General features: G+C 46.7%; 1 protein-coding gene across 1 annotated transcript in view; it reads left to right on the forward strand.

Moving 5' to 3' along the window:
• The window catches only part of LOC309393782 (putative cation-transporting ATPase 13A5), a gene marked incomplete at its 3' end in the record, with an annotated part of 47906 nt that overhangs the window by 13468 nt on the left and 9639 nt on the right, over positions 1–24799 (forward strand). The window contains exons 11-19 of the mRNA XM_081956278.1: positions 13342–13499; positions 14978–15166; positions 17460–17521; positions 17769–17916; positions 18358–18444; positions 20503–20659; positions 22571–22688; positions 23440–23564; positions 24505–24680. Coding sequence (XP_081812404.1) covers positions 13342–13499; positions 14978–15166; positions 17460–17521; positions 17769–17916; positions 18358–18444; positions 20503–20659; positions 22571–22688; positions 23440–23564; positions 24505–24680 — 1220 coding nt within the window. The remainder of the gene's footprint in view (positions 1–13341; positions 13500–14977; positions 15167–17459; positions 17522–17768; positions 17917–18357; positions 18445–20502; positions 20660–22570; positions 22689–23439; positions 23565–24504; positions 24681–24799) is intronic.

Below are 24799 nucleotides of genomic sequence, written 5' to 3' on the forward strand. Positions count from 1 at the left end.
GGCCTTTTGCTTTTACATTCACAACATTCCTGATGACAGATTTGGCTGGCCTTGGAGGTCTCAGGTAGATGAGAGGTTTAAATCTTGACTTTTACTCACAATTTCTTGATGAAGCCCACTCCCCAAAAATTCAGAACTCTTTTCAGTTAAGGAGAAAGTTGGATATGGGGCACATGATTATTTTTTCCAAATATTTTTATTTTTAGACAAACAAACACAAACAAAACATAAAACCACCTTCCAGTTACATACAGTGTGTTGATTGGTTACAAAGCTTTTGTGCATCTTCTCCATAGTCCTCACTTACAATTTATATAAAATCTCATATTATCAATCTAGTATATATGTATACATTATTATCATTATTAATTATTTATTGGACTATAACTATTATTACTTCATTTTATGCGAGATATTCTAAATTTTGAATTAATTTATATTATCGCATTTCATTACATCATTCTAAATCCATGCAATAGTAGTACATCTTTATATTGTATTCTGTATCATTCCATTATTCATGTTCTGTAAAATTCTCTAGCATATTTCATTTCCATATTTTTTTGCCTAACCATTGATAAAATAAATCCCATATTTTGTAGAATTGTTTATCTTCTTGTTCTCTAATTTCAAATGTCAATTTGCTCATTTCGACACATTTCATTATTTTCTGAATAACTTCCTCCTGCGTTGGGGTTTTCTCATTTTTCCAATTTACACATTTACAATCAAATATTTCAATTCTCTACTATACTGTATATTTCCAGTAAAATCCCCCATAAAAAAATCTCTGGTTTAAAGTCTATGTGTTTTTCTATCATTTTTTCCAATCATGTGTGAATTTTAGTCCAGTATCTTTTAGTTTCTGCACACATCCACCACATATGGTAATATGAGCCCGGCATCTGATGACATTTCCAACATTTTTCGTATTTATTCTCAAACATTCTTCCTATTCTCGTTGGGGGTAGGTGCCACCTGTAAAACATCTTATACAAATTTTCTTTATATGCTGTTGACATTGTCATTTTATAATTTTGAGACCAAATTTTTGCCATTTCTCTAAATCAATCCAATGTCCAAAATTCTCCCCCAAGCAATCATTGTTTCTTTAACTTGTTCTTCCTCTAGCTCAGTGCTTCTCAATTATTTTCTGTCATGCCCCCCCTAGGAAGAAGAAAACATTTCGCGCCCCCCCCCCGCGCGACTGTAAATAGTATAATTTGTCTATAAAATTGTTATAAGTACACCTCTGCATAACATAGCACACCGGTCTTTCCTCGACTCCCACCGTAGTCACATGCTTTCTTTCCTCTTTCCCTCTTACTTGTCTATCCTTCCTTCCACCCTTCCTTCCTGCCTCCCTTCCAGTTCCCTCCTTCCTCTTTCCCCCTGCCTGCCTGCCTTCTTTCCTCTTTCCCTATCCTCCTATCCTTCCTTTCTCCCTCCCTCCTTCCCTGCCTCCCTTCCAGTTCCATTCTTCCCTCCTTCCTTCTGCCTCCTTCCTGCCTGCTTGCCTTCTTTCCTCTTTCCCTCTTGCTTGTCTATCCTTACTCCCTCCTCCCTTTCTTCCCTCCCTCCCTGCCAGCAGCTCCTCCAGCATCCCAGCTGGAAGCAGCAGCACAACAGTCGCCGTTACCAGGGGCGAAGGGGTGGCGGTGGCAAGATCGGGCGACCGCCGCCCCTTTGTCCCTTCCCCAACAGACGGAATGTTGGCGGTGGAGCTGCTGGCGGGGAGGCGAGCTACCTGCATAAAGACGCCGCCGAGGGCATGGCAGAATATATCCCGGCTTGAAGTGGCAGCGCTGGGGACTGCTCAGAGACTCATCAGAGCCGCGGGCTGGAGCTGTGCAAAAAGTCTGCTTGGGCTGGGGGGGGGGGAGGGAGGGAAGCCTGGGACAGCCATGCTTCCCTCCCTCCCACCCCCGCCCGAGCAGGCTTCTTGCACAGCTCCAGCCCGCGGCTCTGATGAGTCTCTGAGCAGTCCCCAGCGCTGCCACTTCAAGCCGGGATATATTATGCCTCGCCCACGCCGCCGCCGTTGCACCCAGATGGAAAGGGAGCCTTCGCGCCCCCCTTTACGGAGCCTCGCCCCCCCCAGGGGGGCGCGCCCCACTATTTGAGAACCGCTGCTCTAGCTATACCTCTAGTAAAGATCCATATAGTTTTTAAATCACCTTTTCATCAGTACCTGTGAGGAGTTTATCTAAATCAGTCAATTTGTCATAAAAGCCTTCTATTTTAAAATCTTTATCATATCTAGAATGCATTTGCGCATATGAAAACCAATTCATCCGTATACCTGGTTCTTTCAGTTCTTTAGATTTAAGTTCACCCTTTGCATTCAATATTTCACCATATCTAACTGTTTGTTCCTTTTTATATGTTATTGGATATGAAAAAGCTTCAATAGTTGATAACCAGACTGGAATTTTAAAATAATGATGCCTTTTAATCTTCTCCCAGCTTAATAATAAAGCCTCACGTATATAATGTCTTCTGTACCCCTGTGTTTTAGCTCCCTTTTTTTAAATTAAAATTTTAAAATAAGTTTTACAATTATCACCCCCCTTACCCTTCCCTCTTCCCACGTTTCCATCACTATTGGTTCTTCAAAATTTTGTGCCCATTTTATCATACAATCTTTAACTAATTCTGTTTCTGAATCTATTTCTATCAATACATTATACAACCTTTTTATGTGCATTTGACCCTGGTCTCTGAATTGTTTTATCAAATTATCCTCATTTTGGATAATACCGGATTTCTGGTCTTTTTTCCATCTAGCCTGTAACTGACCATATTGGAACCAGGTTTGAATTACCCTTTCGTCTCTTAATGCATTCAAAGATTTCAACTGCAGTGCACCTCTAGCCATACTAAGGAGTTCTGCATATGTAGTTCGATCTTGTTTTTGTTCTATACTTATGTTCTCTATAGCATGTCTGGGCACCCCCCACATAGGTATCTTGTCGTTTAACCTATATTGATATTTTTTCCAAACACGCAGTAAGGCATTCCTTAAAATATGACTTTTAAAGATCTTGTCGGCCTTCTTGTCGTATATTAAGTAAGCATGCCAGCCATATACCAAATCATAACCCTCAATATTCAATATTCTATCCTTTGTTAGGTTAATCCAATCGCTAATTGTTGTTAAAACTGCTGCTTCATAGTATAATTTTAAGTTGGGCATTTTTAAGCCTCCTCTTTTGCGTATGTCTTGCATTATTTTAAGTTTTATTCTCGGTTTCTTTCCTGCCCAAACAAAGTTGTTAATACCTTTTTGCCATTCTTCCAAATTTGCGTCTTTTTAAAGTATTGGTATCATTTGAAAGAAGAATAGAGTGTGTTTTAGTTCCCTTGTTCCGCAAGGAAGCATGCCATCCCAACCACAAATCATGTCCTTCTAGCGTCAATAATCTAGAATTTATTAGCATTATCCATTCCTTAATCCACATCAAGATTGTTGCCTGATAATATAATTCCCAATTACGCAGGCCAAATCCTCCTCTTGTTCTAGCATCTTACAACAGTTTTAATTTTATTCTCACTTTCTTTCCCTCCTAAATATACTTCAACACTATTTTGTTTAGATCTTCAAAATAATATTTCCCTAATCTAATTGGAATTGTCTGGAAGACGTATAAAATCCTGGGTAATATATTCATCTTGATTGTTGATATTCTCCCAATTAGTGATAAGTGTAAATTTTCCCATTTTGCCAGGTCCGTCACAATCTGTTGTTTAAGTTTATGATAATTAGTCTCTTTAAGTGTACTGCGTCTTGCTGTCAAATATATCCCCAAATACTTAACCTTATTTGTGACCTGTATCTTCAAAGCTTCTGCCAATTCTTCCTTTTGTCTTACTAACATATTCCTTGTCAGATTCTTCGTTTTATCTTTATTTATTTTCAGTCCTGCTACTTTTCCATATTCCTCTTATCTTTTCTACCAATTTAAGTGCTGTTTCTAATGGATCCTCTACAATGAAAACCAGATAATCTGCGAATGCCTGAAGTTTGTATTCTTCCTTTTTAATTTTCATTCCTGTTATATCTTTTTCTTCTCTAATATTTATATTTAAGACTTCTAATGTTAACACAAACAACAGAGGTGACAGTGGGCAGCCTTGTCTTGTCCTTTCCTTATATCAATAGAATCTGTCAGTTCACCATTTACCATTACCTTTGCTGTTTGTTTATGATATATAGCTTCTATGGCTTGAATAAATTTCTTGCCAAAGCCCATCTGCTCCAACTGTAATAACATAAATTGCCAATTCACATTGTCAAAGGCTTTCTGTGCATCTAAAAATATCAAGACCCTTTGTTTTTCAGGATGAGCCTCGTAATATTCCAAAGTGTCCAAAATTATTCTCATATTGTCCTTAATTTGTCTCTTTGGCAGAAACCCATTTTGATCAGAATGAATAAAGTTATTTAAATATCTTTTAAGTCTTTCTGCCAATATTGAAGCAAAGATTTTATAGTCTGAATTTAACAGAGAAATAAGTCTATAGTTCTGAATTTGTTGTGGGTTGGCTTCCTCCTTTGGCACAAGTATAATGTATGCTTCTGACGACGATTTGGGTGACCTCATCTTTAACATGACTTGCTTCAGTTAGCTACATCATCATTATATTCCCTTCTAGCATTATTTCAATTTCTTTAGATATCTGGGGTAGATTCACTTTCTGCAAGTATTGTTTAATTCTCCCCTCATCTATATTCTCTTGTTCATACAGTTTTCCATAGTAATCTTGTATAATCTTTTTCTTTTCTCTTTCAATAATAATAATAATAATAATAATAATAATAATAATAATAATAATAATAATAATAATAATAATAATAATAATAATAATAATAATAATTTAATTTGTTGGCTGCTCCCTCTCCGCAAGGGACTCGGGGCGGCATACAATAAAAACATACATACATACATACATATAAGAATACAGATACACACATATACATACATATACATACACATACACGGAGGAGGTAACAGTTAAATATACATCACATTAATACTAATAAAAAATTAGCCATTAAAATACCCCATAGTAATAATACAATTTAAAAAGGACTGTCAGGAGGAATAGGATAAACTACGGTTGAGCCAGGCCAGATAATTGAAAAAGGTGGGTCTTGAGCTTTACACGGAAGGAGCGGAGATCGGAAGTAATCCTGATGTCAAGTGGGAGGTCATTCCACAGGGCTGGCCCCATCACAGAGAAGGCCCTGCTCCTGGGTGTCGCCCCCCGACACGGTTTAGCGGACGGCACCCGGAGAAGTCCCTCTCTGTGTGAGCGGATTGGTCATAGGGATGTATGGGGCAGGATGCGATCCCGCAAGTAACTAGGTCCTGTGCCATGGAGCGCTTTAAAGATCGTAATCAAAACCTTGAAACGCACCCGATAGACCACAGGAAGCCAGTGCAGCTCACTGCAGCTCACGCAGGAGAGGTGTTACATGGGAGTACCTAGTCCTCCCCATAATCACCCGCGCGGCCGCATTCTGGACCAACTGTAGTCTCCGAGTGCATCTCAAGGGAAGCCCCATGTAGAGAGCATTGCAGTAGTCCAGGCGAGACGTCACCAGCGCATGGGTGACTGTGCGTAAGGCGTCCCGGTCCAATAAGGGGCGCAATTGGCGCACCAGGCGAACCTGGTGGAACGCCCCCCTTGCCACGGCTGTTACATGGTCATCCATGGACAGCCGGGCATCCAGGAGGATGCCCAAATTGCGGGCCCGTTCCACGGGGGCCAGTTGCTCGCCCCCGATGGCCAGAGATGGAAGCAACTGGTTGAACCGGGGGGCCGGAAGCCACAGCCACTCCGTCTTGGAGGGGTTGAGTTTGAGTCGGTTGTCATCCATCCAGACCCGTACGGCTTCCAAGCACCGGGACATCATTTCGACGGCCTCGTTGGGGTGGTTCGGGGTGGAGATGTACAGCTGAGTGTCATCAGCATACAGATGATATCCCACCCCAAAGCCACGGATGATCTCGCCCAGCAGTTTCATGTATGTGTTGAACAGGAGTGGTGAGAGAACCGACCCCTGTGGCACCCCACAAGTGAGGGGGCTCAGGGTCGATCTCTGCTCCCCTGCCAACACACGTTGCATCCGGCCGGAGAGGTAGGAGCCGAATCACCGCAAGACGGTGCCCCTGACTCCCAACCCCTCCAGGCGGTGCAACAGGATACCATGGTCGATGGTATCGAAAGCCGCTGAGAGATCTAATAGGACCAGGATAGAGGAACAACCCCTATCTCTGGCCCTCCAGAGATCATCAACCAACGCGACCAAGGCCGTCTCCGTGCTGTGCCCGGGTCGGAAGCTGGACTGGCGCGGGTCTAGATAGTCATTTTCCTCCAGGTGACGTGGAAACTGTTGGGCCACCACACTCTCTACAACCTTCGCTAAGAAGGGAAGGTTGGAGACTGGACGATAATTAGCTAGCTCCGTTGGGTCCAGGGAAGGCTTCTTGAGTAGGGGTCTCACAACCGCCTCTTTCAAGGCAGCCGGCAGAGACCCCTCGCCCAACGAAGCATTCACTAGGCCCAGGAGCCAGTCACGTGTAACCTCCCAGGATGCCAGTACAAGCCAGGAGGGACACGGGTCCAATAAACATGTGGTAGGTCGCAGACGTCCACGCAACCTGTCCAAATCCTCAATGGCAACCGAGTCAAACTCCTCCCAGAATGGTCTCTCAAGACTCACCTCGGGCGCCTCCACTGGACCACTGAAAGGGGCCCATCCCATCCGGATTTGAGCGACTTTGTCCTGCAGATATTTCCCAAATTCCTCTGCTCTGCCCTGTAGAGGGGCTTCCCGCGGCCTCTGAAACAAGAGGGAGCGGGTCACCCGGAACAGGGCAGCAGGGCGGTTATCTGCGGATGCAATAAGAGCGGCACAATGTTGACGTTTGGCCGCTCTTAATGCCACAAGGTACGTCCTTAAATAGGTTCGTGCCTGTGCTCGGTCAAATTCGGAGCGGGAGGATCTCCAACGACTCTCTAGGCGTCTCTTGTGGCGTTTCATCACCCTTAGCTCCTCGGTAAACCAAGGGGCCAGGGTGGTTCGTTGTCGCAGGAGAGGCCGCAGAGGCGCCACTCGGTCTAGGGCCCCGGCAGTCGCATTATTCCATGCGGCTACCAGGTCCTCCACCCGGGGGCGGGTCAGGTCTACAGGAGGTGGCCCAAGCTCTGTCTGGAACTTATCTGGTTCCATCAGGCGCTTGGGGTGGAACCATCTAATACTTTCCGGTTCCGCCTCCCCGCAACGGGGGCTAGCACCAGGGAAGTCAAGTCGGAGAAGTGAGTGATCTGACCATGACAGGGGAGTGATAGTTAAATCCCCTATTCCCAGATCACTCGTCCACTGGCCAGAGACAAAGACAAGGTCCAACGTTGTGGCCCCCTTCGTGGGTAGGGCCCTGAATTAATTGGGTCAGGTCCATGGCTGTCATGGAAGCTATGAACTCCCGAACCCCCTCAGACGCTTCTCCCATCGACGGCAGGTTGAAATCCCCCATCACTAAAAGTTTGGGGGTCTCAACCGCCACCGATGCGATCAGCTCGAGGAGTTCAGGCAGGGCCGCTGATGTATAGCGAGGAGCCAGGTATACTATCAGCAGGCCCAACTGCCTCCCTGGGCCCCATCTCACGACAAGGGACTCACACCCGGATGTCTGCGGCACAGTGAACTCTCTCGGCTCTAGGTCTTCCCGGATAATCACTGCTACCCCACCGCCCCTTCCCTGGGCCCGAGGCTGGTGAAATGCTCGATAACCTGGTGGGCACATTTCCACGAGGGGTAGATCTCCCTCGTGGCCCAACCAGGTCTCAGTTATTCCTGCGAGGTCCAGCTCCCCCTCCAGAATTAGATCATTGATGAGGGGGGCCTTGTTGACAACGGACCTCACATTGCATAACAACAGCCTCAGGCCTTGGGTCTGTAGATCCTGACCACCTAGTATGCGGGGGTTGGTACAAGTGACCGGGTATGACCAATAACCCCGGTCTCCCAACCGACTTCACGTTCTTAATCTGTCCTCGCACCTGCCCCTCCCTACGACCGTTGCCCTTGATCATCTATTAGTTGTATTTTTCTCGATTCTCTTTCTTTTTTCAGTTTATACGCTAATCATCTGCCTGGTTTATTTGCATCCTCAAAGTAGTTCTGTTTAGCACCTCTAATTTTTTGTGCTAGTTCCTCCTTTTCCATTAGTCCCATTTTATGTTTAATTGTGTCCATTTTTATTTTGATGTCCTTTTTTTGTGGATATTTCTGTAGCTCTTTTTCAGGGCTCTTGTAATTATCCTCTAATGTTTTAAGAGCTTGTCTTTTCTTGATATTTCTTTTCCTTGTATAATCTATTATCAAGACTCTAGCATAGGCCTTCATTGTATTCCAAAGATTCTGCATTGAGGTGTCCTCTTTTCTGTTTTCTTTAAAAAAGAAAGCCAATTCTTTCTCCATTTTCTGTACAAAGTCCTTTTCTTTTAATATAGTATTGTTTAAAGTCCTTCTAGATCTTCTCCTTTGTTCTATCCATTTAATTGTCATTGGACTGTGGTCTGCCCAAGTACTTGTTTCTATATCAATTTCCTGTATGTTAGAGATCAATTCTGTTGACATCCAAAACATATCTATTCTAGACCATGATGAGTGTCTATTTCAGCTATGGAGAACCTTTTTTGGCTCGCGTGCCATAAGTGGGGGAGCACAGGGGGGGTTGTGCGTGGCCATGCCGCACCCATAATGCAATGTGCAACCCCCCAGTGTGCATATGTACACTACAGGTGCTCCCCTCATTTTTTGCATACTTTTTTCGCCCTCCCCAGGCTCCAGAGACTTTATAGGAGCCGGGGGGGTGAAAACAGCCTCCCCCACCCCCCAGAGGCCCTCTGGAGGCTTCAGGGGCCTTCAGGAGGCTTCCCTGAAGCCTCTGGAGGGCAAAAAAAGACCCTACGAGCAAACCAGAAGTAACTTCCGTTTTGCTTGGAGGGTCATTTTGACTGCTCCAGAGGCTTCAGGGAAGCCTCCTGAAGGTCCCTGAAGTCTCCGGAGTGCTGAAAACGACCCTCCGAGCAAATTGGAAGTCCATTCCGAACTTCCGGTTTGCCCATAGGGCCGGTTTTTTGCGCTCCGGAGGCTTCAGGGATGCTCATGAAGCCTCTGGAGGGCCTCCGGGGTGGGGGGGCAGGGAGGCTCTATTCACCCTCCCCAGGCTCCTCTAAAGCCTCTGGAGTCTGGGGAGGGCAAAAATGGCTTTAAAAAAGGGTGAACTCAGCTGGCCAGTGCGCGCACATGCACACTGGCCAGCTGACAGGGCAGCGCCTCGCATGCCCTGACAAATGGCTCCACATGCCACCTGTGGCATGCGTGCCATAGGTTCACCATCCCGGGTCTATTTGAATAGAAAGTACATTTTCTATTTTTTGCATTTCTTTCTCTCCATGCATCTTTTAAGTCTATTCATCTATCATTTAAAAAAAAGATTTTGGAAGAGTCTTTCTACTTTGCTTTATTGTTTTTTGTATTTTATAGTCCAATTTCTCATCTACTATTACATTAAAATCTCCCATCATACAAATATTAATATAGTCCAATTCAATTATTTTCATGTGTAATTTTCTATAAAATTCTTCCTGATTGTCATTTGGAGCATAAATTGCTATTAAAAGCATTTTCATATTATTGTTGATAATTTCCACCATCAAGATTCTTCCATCATCTTCTGTATAAATTTGTTCTGCTGGAATTGTATCTTTAATATATAAAACCACTTCTTTTTTCTTACTGTGTGTCAATGCTGTAAATATTTTCCCTACTTTTGGCTGTATCAATATTTGTTCATGTTGCTTTTTAATATGTACTTCTTGTAGGCAGATTATATCAATTTTTAGTTTCTCTAATTTATGAAATGTTTTCCTTCTTTTAATAGCTGAATTAAGTCCATTTATATTAATTGTAATCAAATTTTTCTCTTCCATATTTATACTGTATAAGAAGGGTTTATTGCTCTAGTAGATCTCAGTTCTTGTTGTTCTCTAGGCTCCACAATGCCACCTACCGCACCTTCTTCTTTTTCAGTCACTACTAGGCATTCCTCTTGAAGTTCAATTAATGATTCATTTTTTCCTGTCTCCTCTTCTTTCCCTCTCAAATATTCTGCATAGAATAGTTCTGCTTTCTCAATTGAATCTATTTTGTGTCTTTGTCCTTGCCATATAAACATGATATCTTCTGGTATCAGCCATCTGTAATTAACACATTTTTAAAGTAGAATTTTAGTCAAAAATTGATATACTTTTCTTATCTCTCTCACTCTTCTTGGTACTTGTTTCAGAACCACAAACTCCTTATCTTTATATTTCAATCTTTTATCTCTTGCCATCTGTAGTATTTGTGTTCTGATTGTTTCTTGGTAAATCTTATATGGACTTCTCTTGGCAGCTTATTTTTCACTGCATATCTTGTAAAAACTCGAAACACCTCGGCTATTCCTTCCATCATCTTCTCTTTGGTTGTCACCAATGCTTCTGCCAGGATTTCTACCATTATTTCTGCCAAATTTTCTCCCTTTTCTTCTATATTTTGAAATCTGAGATAAAATTCTGATCTATCGATCTCATCCCAATATTCCACTCTTGTCTTTTTCTACCACGCTCAGTCTGCTGTCAATATCTCCAATTTTCTTATCTCTTTGTTCATCCTTTTCTTCAATTTTTTGAAATTGGTGGATATACTCAATTTTTTCATCTGTTTTTCCTGTTCTTTGTTCAATACTCTCTGTTCTTTGTTCAATATTCTCTGTTCTTTGTTCAATATTCTCTGTTCTTACTTGTGTTTTTTGAATTCTTTGCATAATCATCTCCAATGTCACTTCCTTTTCTTTTTCCTGCTGCAACATCGTATGTATTGATCTTTGTCCTCCAGATGGTGAAGAAGAAGGAGTTGGTATTGAAGAGCCAATGGCCGTTATTTTTTACTCATTTCCAAACAATTGGTATACTATATGATAGCTGAGAAATACAAGGTCTTCAGGTTCTTCTATACCTTAATCTGCTTATGTGAAGAGTAAATATACTCCCAAATAACCATAAAAAGAGAAAAAGGAACAAAAAAGAGGGGGGAAAAGAACCATCAGGCCCTTGTATGCCTTAATCCAATTGATTCCAGTTCTTTAAAAAGGAGAAAAAGGAAAAAAAAACAGGTCAATTGCATTAAAAAAATATTAAAAATGAAAAAAAATGAAAATAAACATCTTCACGTTCTTCTTTACCTTAATCCAATTAAGTGGAATGAAATGACAACTTCCAGCAAAAGAAAAGGGGTGTGTGTGTGTGTGTGTGTGTGTGCATGTGTTTTATATCCAAAAGAAAGCAGAAAAGAAATACACTTTCTTTAAGAGAGAAAGAGAAAAGAATTAAAAAAACCAGGCTTCTTCTCCAAAAGGCCTCAATCCAATTAAAAATAGCTAAGTGGAGGGGGGGGGGAGTAGAAAAGTAACACCAAAGAAAAAAAAGAGTAAAATAAAAATAAAAATAAAACAAGCTTCCTGTCAAAGAGAGAAAAAAAAAAGAGAAAAACACTGCCACTATATAGAATCCAAGCTCTTTTGTTAAGTTCCAAACAAAGTTAACAATTCTCTTTCCAAGGTCACTGCAATCTTTTTTCTTTCAACTCCAAGCTTTCTTTTAGTTCCGACTCCAACCACTGATAGTATCCCAGAGGAGCACCTGTATAAACAATCTTCCATGCTCATCCCACTATCATTTTCAATACACAAGCTCGGAGTCCTTGAAATGTAACACCAGCTCTTACTTTGCTCAAAATTGTCAAACGCTCAAACAAAGAAAAGAAAAACAATGTTTCCAAGCTTCTAGGTGGCAGTATTACTTATTTTCTTCTACTTTCACTTCCCTCCGTTATATTCCAAACTAAAGGAAAAAAGAGTTTCAAAAAAACCAATAGGGCGTTGGAAAAAGAAAAAGAAAGTAAGTCTTGAACAATAAAAATTATTCCGTAAGTATTAGAAAAAGAAAAAATAAAGAGAAAAGAGAAAAGGGGAAAAAAAAACAGTCCAGTTTAAAAAATAAAAAGCGTTTGTAAAAGTTCCAGCAATGGAAGAATTAAAGAAAAATAAGACACTAAGTTTGACTCAGGCTTAAACTTGCCGCTTGACCTCTTCTGTCTTCGATTTTAACTTTACTTTTAATCTTTTAGGGTGTTCTATTAACTAATAATGAATAAAAATTATCTCACCAAATCAACACACTTTCTTTCCAGCTTTTCTTCCATTCCAGAGCTGTCCCAACTTCACCAGCTTTAATGGCTGCTCTCTGCCACCAGAAAAAAGGGCTTCTCCTGGATCTACCAAGGACTTTGCAGTGTCCCTGTGATCAGCAGGATGTGCCCTTCTCTATCACCAACTCTACGGGATAGTTTAGGCCTGAAAGGACCATCCAGCAGCAGAGATATCAACAGCAATCTTGGAGCTTTAAGATCGCACGTCGTACTATTGCGACACCAGGCCCACCCCCCCCCCACCTGGTTTTTTTTAACCATCCAGTCTGGACCCCAATCCCTCCAATCCATTGGCCAACAATTGGCTGTCCAATTTCTTCTTTAGAATAGAATTCTTTATTGGCCAAGTGTGATTGGACACACAAGGAATTTGTCTTTGGTGCAGAAGATGCTCTCAGTGGACATAAACAGACAAGATACATTCACCAGGAATCATAAGGAACACCACTTAATGACAGTCATAGGGTACAGATAAGCAATCAGGAAACAATCAATATAAATATAAACCTTAAGGATATAAGCAAAAAAGTTACAGTCCTGCAGTCATAAGTGGGAGGAGATAGGTGATAGGAACAATGAGAAGATTTAAAACTTCCAGTGTTGGAGCTCCCACAACTTTTGGAGGAAACTTCGGTTCCACTGATTAATTGTTCTCACTGTCAGGAAATTCTTCCTTAATTCCAGGTTGCTTCTCTCCTTGATTAGTTTCCATTCATTGTTTCTTGTCCTGCCATTTGGCACTTTGGAGAACAGGTTGACCTCCCTCTTCTTTGTGGCAGCTCCTCAAATATTGGATCCCTGCTATCATGCCATCCCTAGTCCTTTTCTCTGTGGGAGTATACATACTCAATTCCTGCAACCGTCTTTCATATGTTTTAGTCAAGCATCTGAAGGCCAGACAAGAAGCGACGGGTGGAAACTAATCAAGGAAGTTTTAAAGAAGAGATTATACAACCATTTATCTGAAACTCTGCTCTTCTGTTCCTCACCCTTGCTGGCTGCCTCTTTCCATGCAGGCTTCAACACCGCCAAGGGAGACCTGGTGAGGTCCATCCTTTACCCCAAGCCCTTCAACTTCCGGCTCTACCAGCAAGCCTTCCAGTTCATCTTGGGCCTGGCTGTGATTGGCATCCTGGGCATGATCTATACCATCTGCATGTACGTGATCCAGAAGGTGGGTCCCAGAAGCAGCCCCCCCTCCAAATGCAAAGCTTCACCGGCCAGCAGGAGACACGAGGCTGCCGTTGCTTCTGTTGGTGGTCTCCTCCCTCCAGCTGGCCGGCTGGGCTCTGCAGCAGCTTCTCCAGGCACACAGAGAGAGGCACAGCTCAAGCGGCAGCGTGGAGGATGGATGGAGGCACCTCCTCCGGAAGAGCCTTCCCTGCCACCCCCCATTTGGTCCTGCCCACATTCTGCTCTCTGTGGGCTTTTCCCCCTGAAAAAGAGGCCTGTGGCTGGCACAGCTGGGTTTGCCCGGATCCCCGAGGACGGGAAGGATGACGGGCATTTTCCTGGGATGCAGCTAGAGCAGGGTTGGCCAACTAAGGCAGGGGTCTCCGACCTTAAGCCTGGCGGACTTCAACTCCCAGAATTCCTCAGCCAGCTTTGCTGGGAGTTGAAGTCTGCCAGGCTTCAAGTTGCCACAGTTGGAGACCTCTGAACTAAGGCAGCCTCCCCACCTGTGGGCTTCAACTCCCAGAATTCATGCTGGCTGGCGCAGGAGTTCTGGGCCTAAAGTTGTCTTAGTTGCCCACCGTCCGTCCAGAGGACCTTCTGCCCCTGAAGTGGGGGGGTGGGGGTGGGGGGGCAGACCGGCTGAGCCCAAGCAGAGAGGCTGAATGGAAGCAGCTGCTCCTGTTCGCAATGGCTGCTTGTGTAGGGAAGCGGAGGGCTGTGTTGGGGGCCACGACAAGCCCACCAGCCACGGATCCTCCCGAGGAGTGGCCTTGGCCCCTGGCTCAGCTGCTGGGGGGCTTCTTTTCCGACAGGGTCCCTGCTGCTGGGAAGCCTGGGGTGGGGGTCTGTTCCCCCAGCTCAGCCAGAATTACAGGCAGTGCTCGACTTACAACCGTCCACTTAGTGACCGTTCGAAGTTGCAAGGGACTTATGACCATTTTTCATACCCACCACAGTTGCAGCACCTCCAGGATCACGTGATCCAAACTGGTTCACATTTATGATGGTTGCAGCATCCTGGAGTCACGTGATCTCCTTTTGCGACCTTCTGATAAGCAGACTCAATCAGGAAGCCAGATTCACTTAACAACCACATTGCTAACTGAACGGCTGCAATGGTTAGCTTAACAACGGCGGCCAGAAAGGTTGTAAAAAGGAGCAAAACTTGCTAATCCACTGTCTTGCTTAGCGACAGAACCATTGCGAGCTCAATTGTGGTCGTAAGTCGAGGACTACTTGTAACAGTCTCTTCCCTGCAGCCTTTCTTGCTTCCAATGACAGCAAACGGTACGCCAACCCCCCCCACCTCTGGGCTGACTCTGAACGCCCCCTACTTTGGAAAGAGTGCCCCCCTTCGGCACTGCCAATCATCCACTCCCCCATCAGGGCTCCTTCCTGGGGAGGGAGGGCCAGGACCCCTGGAGGGGCTCCCTGGCTCCCTCTGGCCACCCTCAGCCGCCTCACGTCCTTTCCCAGCAACCCGCCTCAGACACGGTGGCCATGGCACTCCTGCTGCTGACCGTCCCGGTGCCCCCCGTCATCCCAGCGGCCTTGACCACCAGCATCGTCTACGCCCAGCGGAGGCTGACCAGGAAGAAGATCTTCTGCATCAGCCCCCAGAGGATCAACATCTGCGGCCAGATCAACCTGGTCTGCTTTGATAAGGTGCCTGGGGGTGCAGGGCGTGAGGAGCTCCCCTGGGCGGGGGGAGGCTGGGCTGGATCCTGGGGAGCTGTTCCAGGCCTGACGAAAGTCCGCAGGACGGCTGCCCTTGGCAAGGACTCCAGAACCATCAACCGGGGGAACGGAAGTTGCCCCCAGAAGTTGTGGGTGGAGATTTTAAAGAAGAGGCTGGACAGCCACGCCTGGAATGGTACAGGGTCTCCTTTCTGAGCAGGGGGTTGGGCTAGATGACCTCCAAGGTTCCTTCCAGCTCTGTTATTATTCTGTCATCCTCCTTTCACTTCCACCCTGCAGAATTCTCTTTTCTTCAGAGCTGCTCGACCTGCCTCCCTATTTCCCTCTCACCCTTCGTTTTCATTCACAAGTGGAAATATTTGTCAATGTTTAACCAGGGATGATGTAGATTTAATGTTGGCTTTATACATGTGCACAATTTTTCTTTATCGTTTTTTCTTTTTAATAATTTTTTTATTTTAAATTTTCAAAACAAACAACACAAAGAATCCTCCTTCTTTACATATTGTAGAAAGTGTATCAGTTGGTTACAAAAGACTTTCGTGCATCTCTTCCACAGTCATCAAGCATAATTCATATTAACTCAAGTATTTTAACTCAGATATATTTATACATGTTACCATCGTCATACCTCCATTTTCATTTGACTATAATTGTTTAAACATCCTTCATCATGAAATATACCAAGATTTAAAACATAACTACATTCTGGCATTTCATTTGCTATTTCTAAAATCCTCCAATAACACTGAATCCTTATGGCCTATTCTAGCTAAATATTGATAATATTTAGTAACAAAAATTTCTAATCCTCCTTCCCAAATCACTGTTTACAATTTACATCCCGTTTCCTTATGTTGTACCCATACACATATATACGTTGTTATCATTATCCCTCCTTTATTTCACTGTATCCTATATCATAACATTCCCCCCCTAATAATCAAAACTTAACTAAATTTAACTTAGTTCTTTTTTATTAGCCTTCATATATAACCAAAAAGATTTCTAATCTTCCTTTCATGGGTACCATTCAATATTCATATCCAATTATTACTTATCATAACAATACATATGTATACATTATTATCATTATCAATTATTTATTTGACTATATCTATAGTCACTAAATTTCACTAAGTTTAACTAGTTTTAAATTATACACTTTATCTATCAACCTGTATCTTTCCAGTAGCAAAACAGTCTCATGTATCCTGCCATTTGTGGTATCAGTCCTCTAATCATCTCCTTAAATCAAATTTGTATGGACTCCTCTTAGCAACTCATTGCTTATTAAGTCACTCATGTAATTTCGATGCCCTTCTTCTGTTTCCTTAATCAGCTTGTCTTTAATTGTCAGTAGTGTTATCAATGATGTTGCTAATAAAATTTCTCTCTTTAAATCCATAAATTCTTTCGTTTTTTCTTCTTCTGTATCTTGCCATCTGGGGTAGAGTTCCCCTCCATTTAATTCCTCTTTCAGTGTTCCACTCTTTCCATCACCAGACACAAACCAATCACCATAAATATCAGCAGATTTAATTTCTTTATGGTCATTTTCCTCTTCGGTTTTTAGGACTCTAACCTCCACTTTTTCCACTTGACAAACATCTCCAACTTCTTCATCATATTTTATTGTTAGATGCTCTAAGTTTTCCAACTTCTTCTCTGGTCTCTCTAATGTGTTTGATAATTTCTGAATTTCTATCAATATCCTTTGCAGGTTAAAAATTTCTTTCTGCTGTTGAAGTTGTGCTATTATCTCCAGCTGACAAACACTGCTGCTCTGGCTTGGAAGGTTTTTACAAGATTAAGCATAATTTCACAATAAGGCCTTATTTTCACTTTTCTCTGGTTAAAGATATACCTCAAAGGAATATCTGTATGCTTTTCTTCTTATCACTCTCTATAAACAGTGAGACCCTGAAGTGCCAAGTCACAATAATCAGTGAGGAAAGTAAAAGTGTTATACAATACACAAACCTCCGGCCTCCGAGTAGCGTCTTTTCCTTTCCCTCTGTTGTTGCAATTTTCTTTCTTTCCTTTTGTATCTTTTTATATTCCAAGTTAAAATAAAAGTCAAATTCTTGAATGAGTTAGTGAAGAGAAGGGGAAAAACACCCACAGTAATGAAGAAGGAGAATTTTAGTCCATAGGTTACAAAGAATAATAATAAAAGAAAAAAATAGAAGAAGGAAACTTAATCCATTCGTTTTAAGAGGCCTTGTGGGGCGTAACCCTGGTGCTTCCTTTAATCCAGACAGGCACTCTGACCGAGGATGGGCTGGACCTTTGGGGCGCCCTCCCTTGCCAAGACCAGAGGTAAGACGTGTGGGGAGCTGCCTGAGCCCAGATTACAGAAGGCAGACAAGGGGAAGGTCCCCGGGAGCCTGGGCATTGGCGACCTTGCCCGCTGCCTTCCCTGCCACTTCCTTGGTCCTGCCAGGCCATGAAACCCAGCATTCTCCTGCTGGGGGGACCCCCGTCTGCCCAGGGAGTCAACTGGGAAACTGCCCTCCTCCTGCCTTGAGCACAAGGGAGACCCCGCTGACCCCCACCTTCCCCTCAGTTTCCAGAGCGTGCACAGCTTCTCGGGGGTCCCGTTGCCTTGGGGGCCCCTCTGCAGAGCCATGGCGACCTGCCATTCCCTTTTGCTGCTGGACGGGAAGCTCCAGGGAGACCCTCTGGACCTGAAGATGTTTGAGGGCACAAACTGGGTGAGCCTCATTTCCCTCTGGCTGCTTCTGACACCAGATGTTCTCCCGCCAGATGTCATGGGGGAATTTTGGGGAGGGGAAGAAGCTGTCCTCCTTCTCCCACTTCCTCCTTTCTGCCCCAAAATGCTTTCAAAGATAAAAAGGGCAAGGAAAGTCCAGTTGCCTTTTGGAAAAGCCTCTTTGGGAGGAGGATTGGAGGACAGGTGCATAACCCAAGTCACCCTTGCTGATCCCCTGACGCCTAACGCAATGGCCGCAGCCCCCACGTCCCCAGGTGGAGGCCTTTCCTTAGTCCTGGAGCCCCCCAACCGGATTCTTTCAGAAAGCAGGACCGGGCTCCCAGCAGGCACGACTGGATCCACCCTTCTCCTCCCCATCAGGTGCAGCCCTGCAGCCTCTGGGGTTCCTTCTAATGCTTCCGATTCTTTCTTCTCCCACCAGGAGATGGAAGAGCACCGGCCGGACGAGGGCAGAGCCGGCCTCCCTGAGTCCTGCCTCCTTGTGAAGCCGGGCCCTGCTGCTTCCCCGGTAAGCTGCTTCTTCTCAGCCCCCCCCCTTTGTCCCCCTAGAAAGTGGGGCAGGCAAGTGAAAACAGTAGAGGCTCTCCTGCTGGAGCAGCGGGTTGGACTAGATGACCTCCAAGGCCCATCCCAGCTCTGTTCTGATTGATTGACTGACTGACTGGCTGACTGACTGGTGGAAAACCAGGGGTGGGAATTCTCCGATTAGGAAAGCTTGGCGGGGGGGGGGGGGAATCTAAGCTTGCAACAAAGCGGCCAGAATGGATTCGCATTTGGAGCTGGTTTTGCAAGCAAAATGGAACAAAAAGGCAGGAGGAGGATTGAGCAACGGTGGCATTATTATTTATTATCCTTCTACTTATTTAAGCCACCCGTGTGGTCAGGAGCATCGCCCACGGCTTCCTCCCGCTGCCAACTGGCCGGTGGGCCCCTAGTGGGCCCTGAGACGCTGGGGGTGGGGGTGGGGTCTCTGTCCAGGGAACCTGGATCCAGAGCTTTGCAGCTTTAGAAGTCAGGACAAGGGCAGCGATGCCAGCAGTGAGCCAGGATTTTGCCTTCGGAGGGAGCAACCCTCCTCCCCGTTTTCAGATGAAGCTTCTCCCTCATCGGGTCTCCCAGCCCATAAAAGTTCCCTCTGACCTAGATGAAAGTTGGGTGGCCCCCCTCCTTGCGCCCACAGGAAGCTCACAGTAGCCCTCGACTTACAACCCTTCGTTTAATGAACATCCGAAGTTACGACGGCACTGTAAAAAGGGACTTCTGACCGGGTTTCATACTTACGACCATTGCCGCATCCTTGTGGACATGTGACCAGACTTTGGCCATGTGGCTGTGACCGTTGCATTGTCCCAGGGATCCTCTTTTGCCACCTTCCAGTAAGCAGACAACGGGGGAAGCTGGATTCACTTAACAGCTTCCTGATTCACTTAATGACTATGGCAAAAAACGGGGCAAAAGTCACTTAACAACGGCTTTGCATAGCAACATAAACTTTGGGGTCAATTGTGGATGTAATCCAAGGTCTAACTGTATTAGTGACTGCAGCCCATAATGGGGGCCCTGAGCAGCAAAGCTGGCAGTGCCCACGGTCCAAGGTCCCCCTGTGCCACCTTCCGAAACCCCTGGGGTTTAGCGCCAGACTCTCCCGCCAGACCAAGTTGGGAGCTGCCAAGAGACCTGGGCTGGGTGAGGCACCCAAACCACAGAGGGGTCCAGGAGAGAGAAGTCCCCGTCCCCCCCCCTGGGACACCCACCCTTCTTTCTTCCTCCAGACCCAGGCCCAGATCCAGATTTGAATTGGGCTCCTCTTCCACGGGGGCCTGTCAGGTCCTGAGCTTAGCTCACACACAGCTGTGGAAGCCCAGCCTCCTTTTCAGGAGGGGCTTGGGCAGGGGGCTGTTCTGTTGCCTAAGCCGTCCCCAAGGCAATGCTCTTGCGAAAGGCAGGGAATTCGAGAACACGTCCCAGCCCTGATCTTCCCCAGTTCTCTTGAAGGGAGGAGCGTCTCTGGGCTTGCAAAATCCTGTTACCGAAACTTATTCATCATAATCGTAGCATTGTATAAACATTCATAACTTGGGTTTTCTGCTCTGGCATCGGGGCAGGCGGAGGCTTCACTTCCCCCGCTGCCCATCCTTTTGCCAGGGGAGGATTTTAAGCGGAGCAAACGCTTGTGGGGGGAAAAGAAAGGGGCCAACCGCCCTCAGGGCTGTGGTTTCATAAGGGTGGGCTGTAAACAGAAGAACAGAGTTGGAAGGGGCCCTGGAGGTCTTCTAGTCCACCCTCCAGCTCAAGCAGGGCACCCTAAAACTTTCCAGAAAAATGGCTGTCCAGCCTCTTCTTAAAAACCTCCAGTGATGGAGTGCCCACAACCTCTGGTAGCAAGCTGTTCCACTGGTTAATTGTTAGGAAGTTTCCCTTTAGTTCTAGGTGTGATTTCTCCTTGATGAGTTTCCATCCACTGCTTCTCCTCCTGCTTCCTGGGGCCTTGGGGAACAGGCGGACCCCTTTCTCTTCTCTTCCTGGGGGTGATTCCTGCACCTGCTTCCCTCCCTTCCCTCCCCAGGCGCCCATGGAAGGGATCCTAATCCTGCACCAGTTTCCCTTCTCCTCCTCGTTGCTGAGGATGTCGGTCATCACGCAGGAACGTGGGAAGAGCGGCTTCGAGCTCTCCATGAAAGGAGCCCCCGAGACGGTGGCCAGCTTTTGTGAGGAGAGGACTGGTAAGGGAAGAAGAACCAGCAGCCTCACCCCAGAGAGGGACCCCCCTCCATGACCAGCCCCACCCTAGACAAGGGAGGAGGGGGTTCCTCTTGGCAGGAATCATCTTAACACCCCTGCAGGCCACGCTGGCCTCTGGAGCCTTGGAGAGGACCAGATGGGGTCGCAGACTTGGGGAGGGTTAGGCTTAGGGCCAGGGTTAGCCCCAGCACTAGTAAAAGCACTTATATAACGCTTTGCAACTCTCCCTAAGCAGTTTACACAGTCAGTCTCTTGCCCCCAAGCCCCCTGGTCCTGACTTTCCTGACCTCAGAAGGATGGAAGGCAGAATCAACCTTGAGCTGGTCGGAATTGAACTCCTGGCTGTGGACAGAGTCGTCCTGAAATAGTGCATTTTAACTACTGTGCCACCATGGAAGGAAAGAAGGAAGGGAAGGAAGGAAGGAAGGAAAGAAAAAAGGAAAGAAGGAAGGAAGGAAAGAAAAAAGGAAAGAAGGAAGGAAGGAAAGAAAGAAAGAAAGGAAGGAAGGAAGGGAAGAAAAGAAAGGAAGGAAGGAAAGAAGGAAGGAAGGAAATAAGGAAAGAAAGGAAGGAAGGAAGGAAAGAAATAAGGAAAGATAAGGAAGGGAAGGAAGGAAGGAAGGAAGGAAGGAAGGAAGGAAGGGAAGGAAGGAAGGGAGTGCACTTGAACATATACCCCTTCACAGTGTTTTATCTAAGTGGTTTACAGAGTCAGCTTCTTGCTCCCAACAAGCTGCGTCCTCATTTTCCCAACCTCAGAAGGATGGAGGGCTGAGTCAATCTTCAGCCAGTCAGGATCAAACTCCTGCCTACGGGTAGAGTCAGCCTGCAATGAGTTGCCCACTATCCAAGAATGGACGTTGAAAGTAGTAAACTTAGCAGAGATGGCCAAAATCTCAGCGTATCTGAAGGACCACTCAGATGAGAAGTACAAGCCCGACTGGAGAAGAGGGATTGACTATACTCAAAACAAATGCCGGACTAAAAAAATTCAGTTAGCTTATGAATGAAGGCATAAGGAATGTTAGAGGGGTAGGGATGGGGGAAGAGGGAAGGTAAGGGGAGTAATAATTGTAAAACTTATTAAAAATTTTAATAAAAAAAAAAAAAGAAGAGCGTCTGCAGGGCAGGCCTGGGGCTGGGGGTGCAGGGAAGCCAAGGGGGATGGAAGCCAGTGGGCTGCGTGGGGGGACCTCGATGACCAATGCTTGGCTGAGGAGCAACCGACCCTCCCCCCTTTTCATTTCTGGGACTCCCACACCAGCAGACGTGGCTGCAACAGGGAAGAAGGGCCCCTCCCTAAGGTCCCACCCCCTTCATCGACATGATATGCAAGAGAAGGTTCTCTCTGTACAAAGGCATAAATCAAAAGATGGGGAGGGGGGAGCAGTTAATCAGCCCCCCCCCCCTTCAGTCTTCAGTGGCCTTTCAGGGCAGGTGTTTTTCCTGAGCTTTTCCGGTGCACAAGGAAGGTGCAGGTTCCACTGTTCCTAACTGGTGACTGTAGCACAGGGTGGGCTGGTAGAGACCCTCTCTGTCTGGGGTGGGACAGTGGGCCAGAATCCGGGAAAGGAGAGTGGACCAGGCCCAGGCCCAGTTGGAGAGACCGTGAAGGTTGAAAGTCCAAGACTGGCTGGCCGAAGAACAGGGCAGAGATCCCTGCCTGGCTGGTGGGGAGGAAGGGAGAGTTAGGATGCTCCAGGCGTGGGTGGGAGATGGAAGGGCCTGTGGGGAGAAGGACCCCAAAGCCATGGCTGGGGGTTGTCCAGCCGCTCTGCTGCCTTCTGCCTCGCCCCAATGTTGCCCCATCAAACTCAGAAGCATGGAGGGTGTCCCAGAATGTTGGATGACCACCTCCTGACCGCTGACCGCAGCCTCTCTCCCTCTCCCAGTCCCGGCCATCTTCCAGGCTGAGCTGAAGCACTTCACGGCTCAGGGCTTCCGAGTCATCGGCCTGGCCCACAAGAAGCTGGAGCTTCCCCAAGGAGTGACCTTCAGTGACCTGGAGAGGTAAGCAGGCAGAGGGGCAGCTCCGGCCCTCTCTGACCTCTCTTGCAGGGGGGCTTAGGAGGGATACAGCAAGCTCCGACTCTTCAGCTCCCATGTCCATATTCTTCCTTCTCCAGACTTCAGCTCTGCCAAAGGTTTGTCTCCAAGGCAACTGGAGAGGAAGAGTAGAACCCAGAACATGGCCTCACGGGGTTCAAAGGGACCTTGGAGGTCTTCTAGTCCAGGTGACCCTACACCATTCTGGACAAATGCTTGTCTGATCTCTTCTTGGAAACTTCCAGTGTGGGTGGTGAGAATGAGAATAATTAACCGAACTACTTGCCTCCAGAAGTTACGCTCCATCAATGGAGGTTTTTAAGAAGAGGCTGGACAGTCCCTTGTCTGGGATGGTAGAGGGTCTCCTGCTTGATCAGGGAGTTGAACTAGAAGACCCCCAAGGCCCCTTCCAATTCTGTTATTCTGTATTCTATTCGGGAGAAGTAATATCAAGATCTTCCAGAGCTAAGGAAAGTTCATGAGAGTTAGAAAAATGATCAGTGGAAGGACTTGCCTGCGGGCGTTTTGGCTGCTCCAGCAGTGAAGGATTTTAAGAAGAGTTTGGATAACCATTTGTCTGAAGTTGCATAGGGTCTCCTGCTTGGGTTGGACTAGAAGACCTCCAGGGACCCTTCCAATCCTATTATTCCGCCTTCTGTATTCTGTGAGCGGAGGACCACCCACCTCGCCTCTTCCCTGCCTCTCCTTCTCACAGGGAGGAGCTGGAGTCCAGCCTGACCTTCCTGGGCCTGCTGGTCATGGAGAACCGCCTGAAGAGCGAGACCCGGCCGGTCCTGCAGGAGCTCAGCCAGGCCCGCATCCGGAGCGTGATGGTCACAGGTGTGCTGGGAGGGAGAGCCCTCAGCCGCTGCTCCCAGGGGGAGGGGGCTCGGCCTGGATTGGCCAAGTAGCCGCCCAGAGCCTTTCAAACTTGCCTTCTGGGGCAGGAATAGGCGGAGATGGCTGGACACCTTATCATGTTTCCCAGCAATCTCTTCCATTCCAGCTGCTGCTTTGGTCCAGCTGCCCCAGAGCTGCCATCTAACCACCATTTCTCTCCTCAGCCCCCAATCCAGCCCCCTCCCCTCCCCCCCTTTAACAGCTCCAACTCAGTGGCTTTTATTCCAGGAGGGCCATGAGGCCCCCTAGCCTTTCCCCACCTTCCTTCACCCCCAAAACCGGAAGTGCAGCTCTCAGGGTCAGAGCAGAAATTGGGAGCCTTTGAAGTCCCAGTGGGAGGGGGCTGCCTTGGACCTCCCCAGATCTCTCCTGACCTGGGCTGCCATGGGGAAACGCTGGACCCCTGGCCCATGTTTAGATATTTGGGCTCACATCCCCCAGCTCCTGGTTATTTTAAAGAATGTTCAGACTTTTGAGGCGTCCTTGGCCCTTCCCTGAACTTGGTGGTTGGTTGCAGCACAGATGGTGTTGCCTAATTTGGGTCATGAAACATCTTCAAGAAAACTACCAAGCTCACAGATCACCAAGGACCCCACTGTCCTCCTCCACCCCCCTCCTCCCTCCTGGCACCGATGGTGTTCCCTAGTTTGGATAATGCAGCCACCAAGCCACCAAGCTCAGAGAGCCTCAAGGACCCCTCGCTTCGACCCTGAGCTACAAATATTCTCCTCTATGGGTCGTTGAGCTTTTGCTGCTCAGGACTTGATGCTGGGCCTCTGGGAGACTTTGCTTGTCCAGTTCCTGACGTGCCAATGATGCTGACCAGCCTGTTTCCTTTTGAAGGCTGCCCCAACCTCACCTCAGTCTTGCTTGTCCCCAGGAGACAACCTCCAGACGGCCATCACCGTGGCCAAGAGCTCAGGGATGCTTCCCAGCACCAGCCAGGTGGTCCTGGTGGAAGCCCATGAACCGGAGGATTCCTGCCCAGCATCTGTGACTTGGCAGCTGCTGGAGGAGGAGGAGGAGGAGGAGTCCTTAATCATGGGCAAAGACAAGGTAGGGCAGCTGCCCCAGAGGAGAGGTGGCCCAGGAAGGTGAGCAGGAGGGGCTGGGAAGAGGAGGAGGGGGAGGTTGGTCTGGGTTGTTTGTAGGCCAGGAGAGGGGCAGCCTGGCCA

Source organism: Natrix helvetica (genome assembly GCF_964273705.1).
Source record: "Natrix helvetica genome assembly, chromosome: 5".
Lineage (NCBI taxonomy): Eukaryota > Metazoa > Chordata > Lepidosauria > Squamata > Natricidae > Natrix > Natrix helvetica.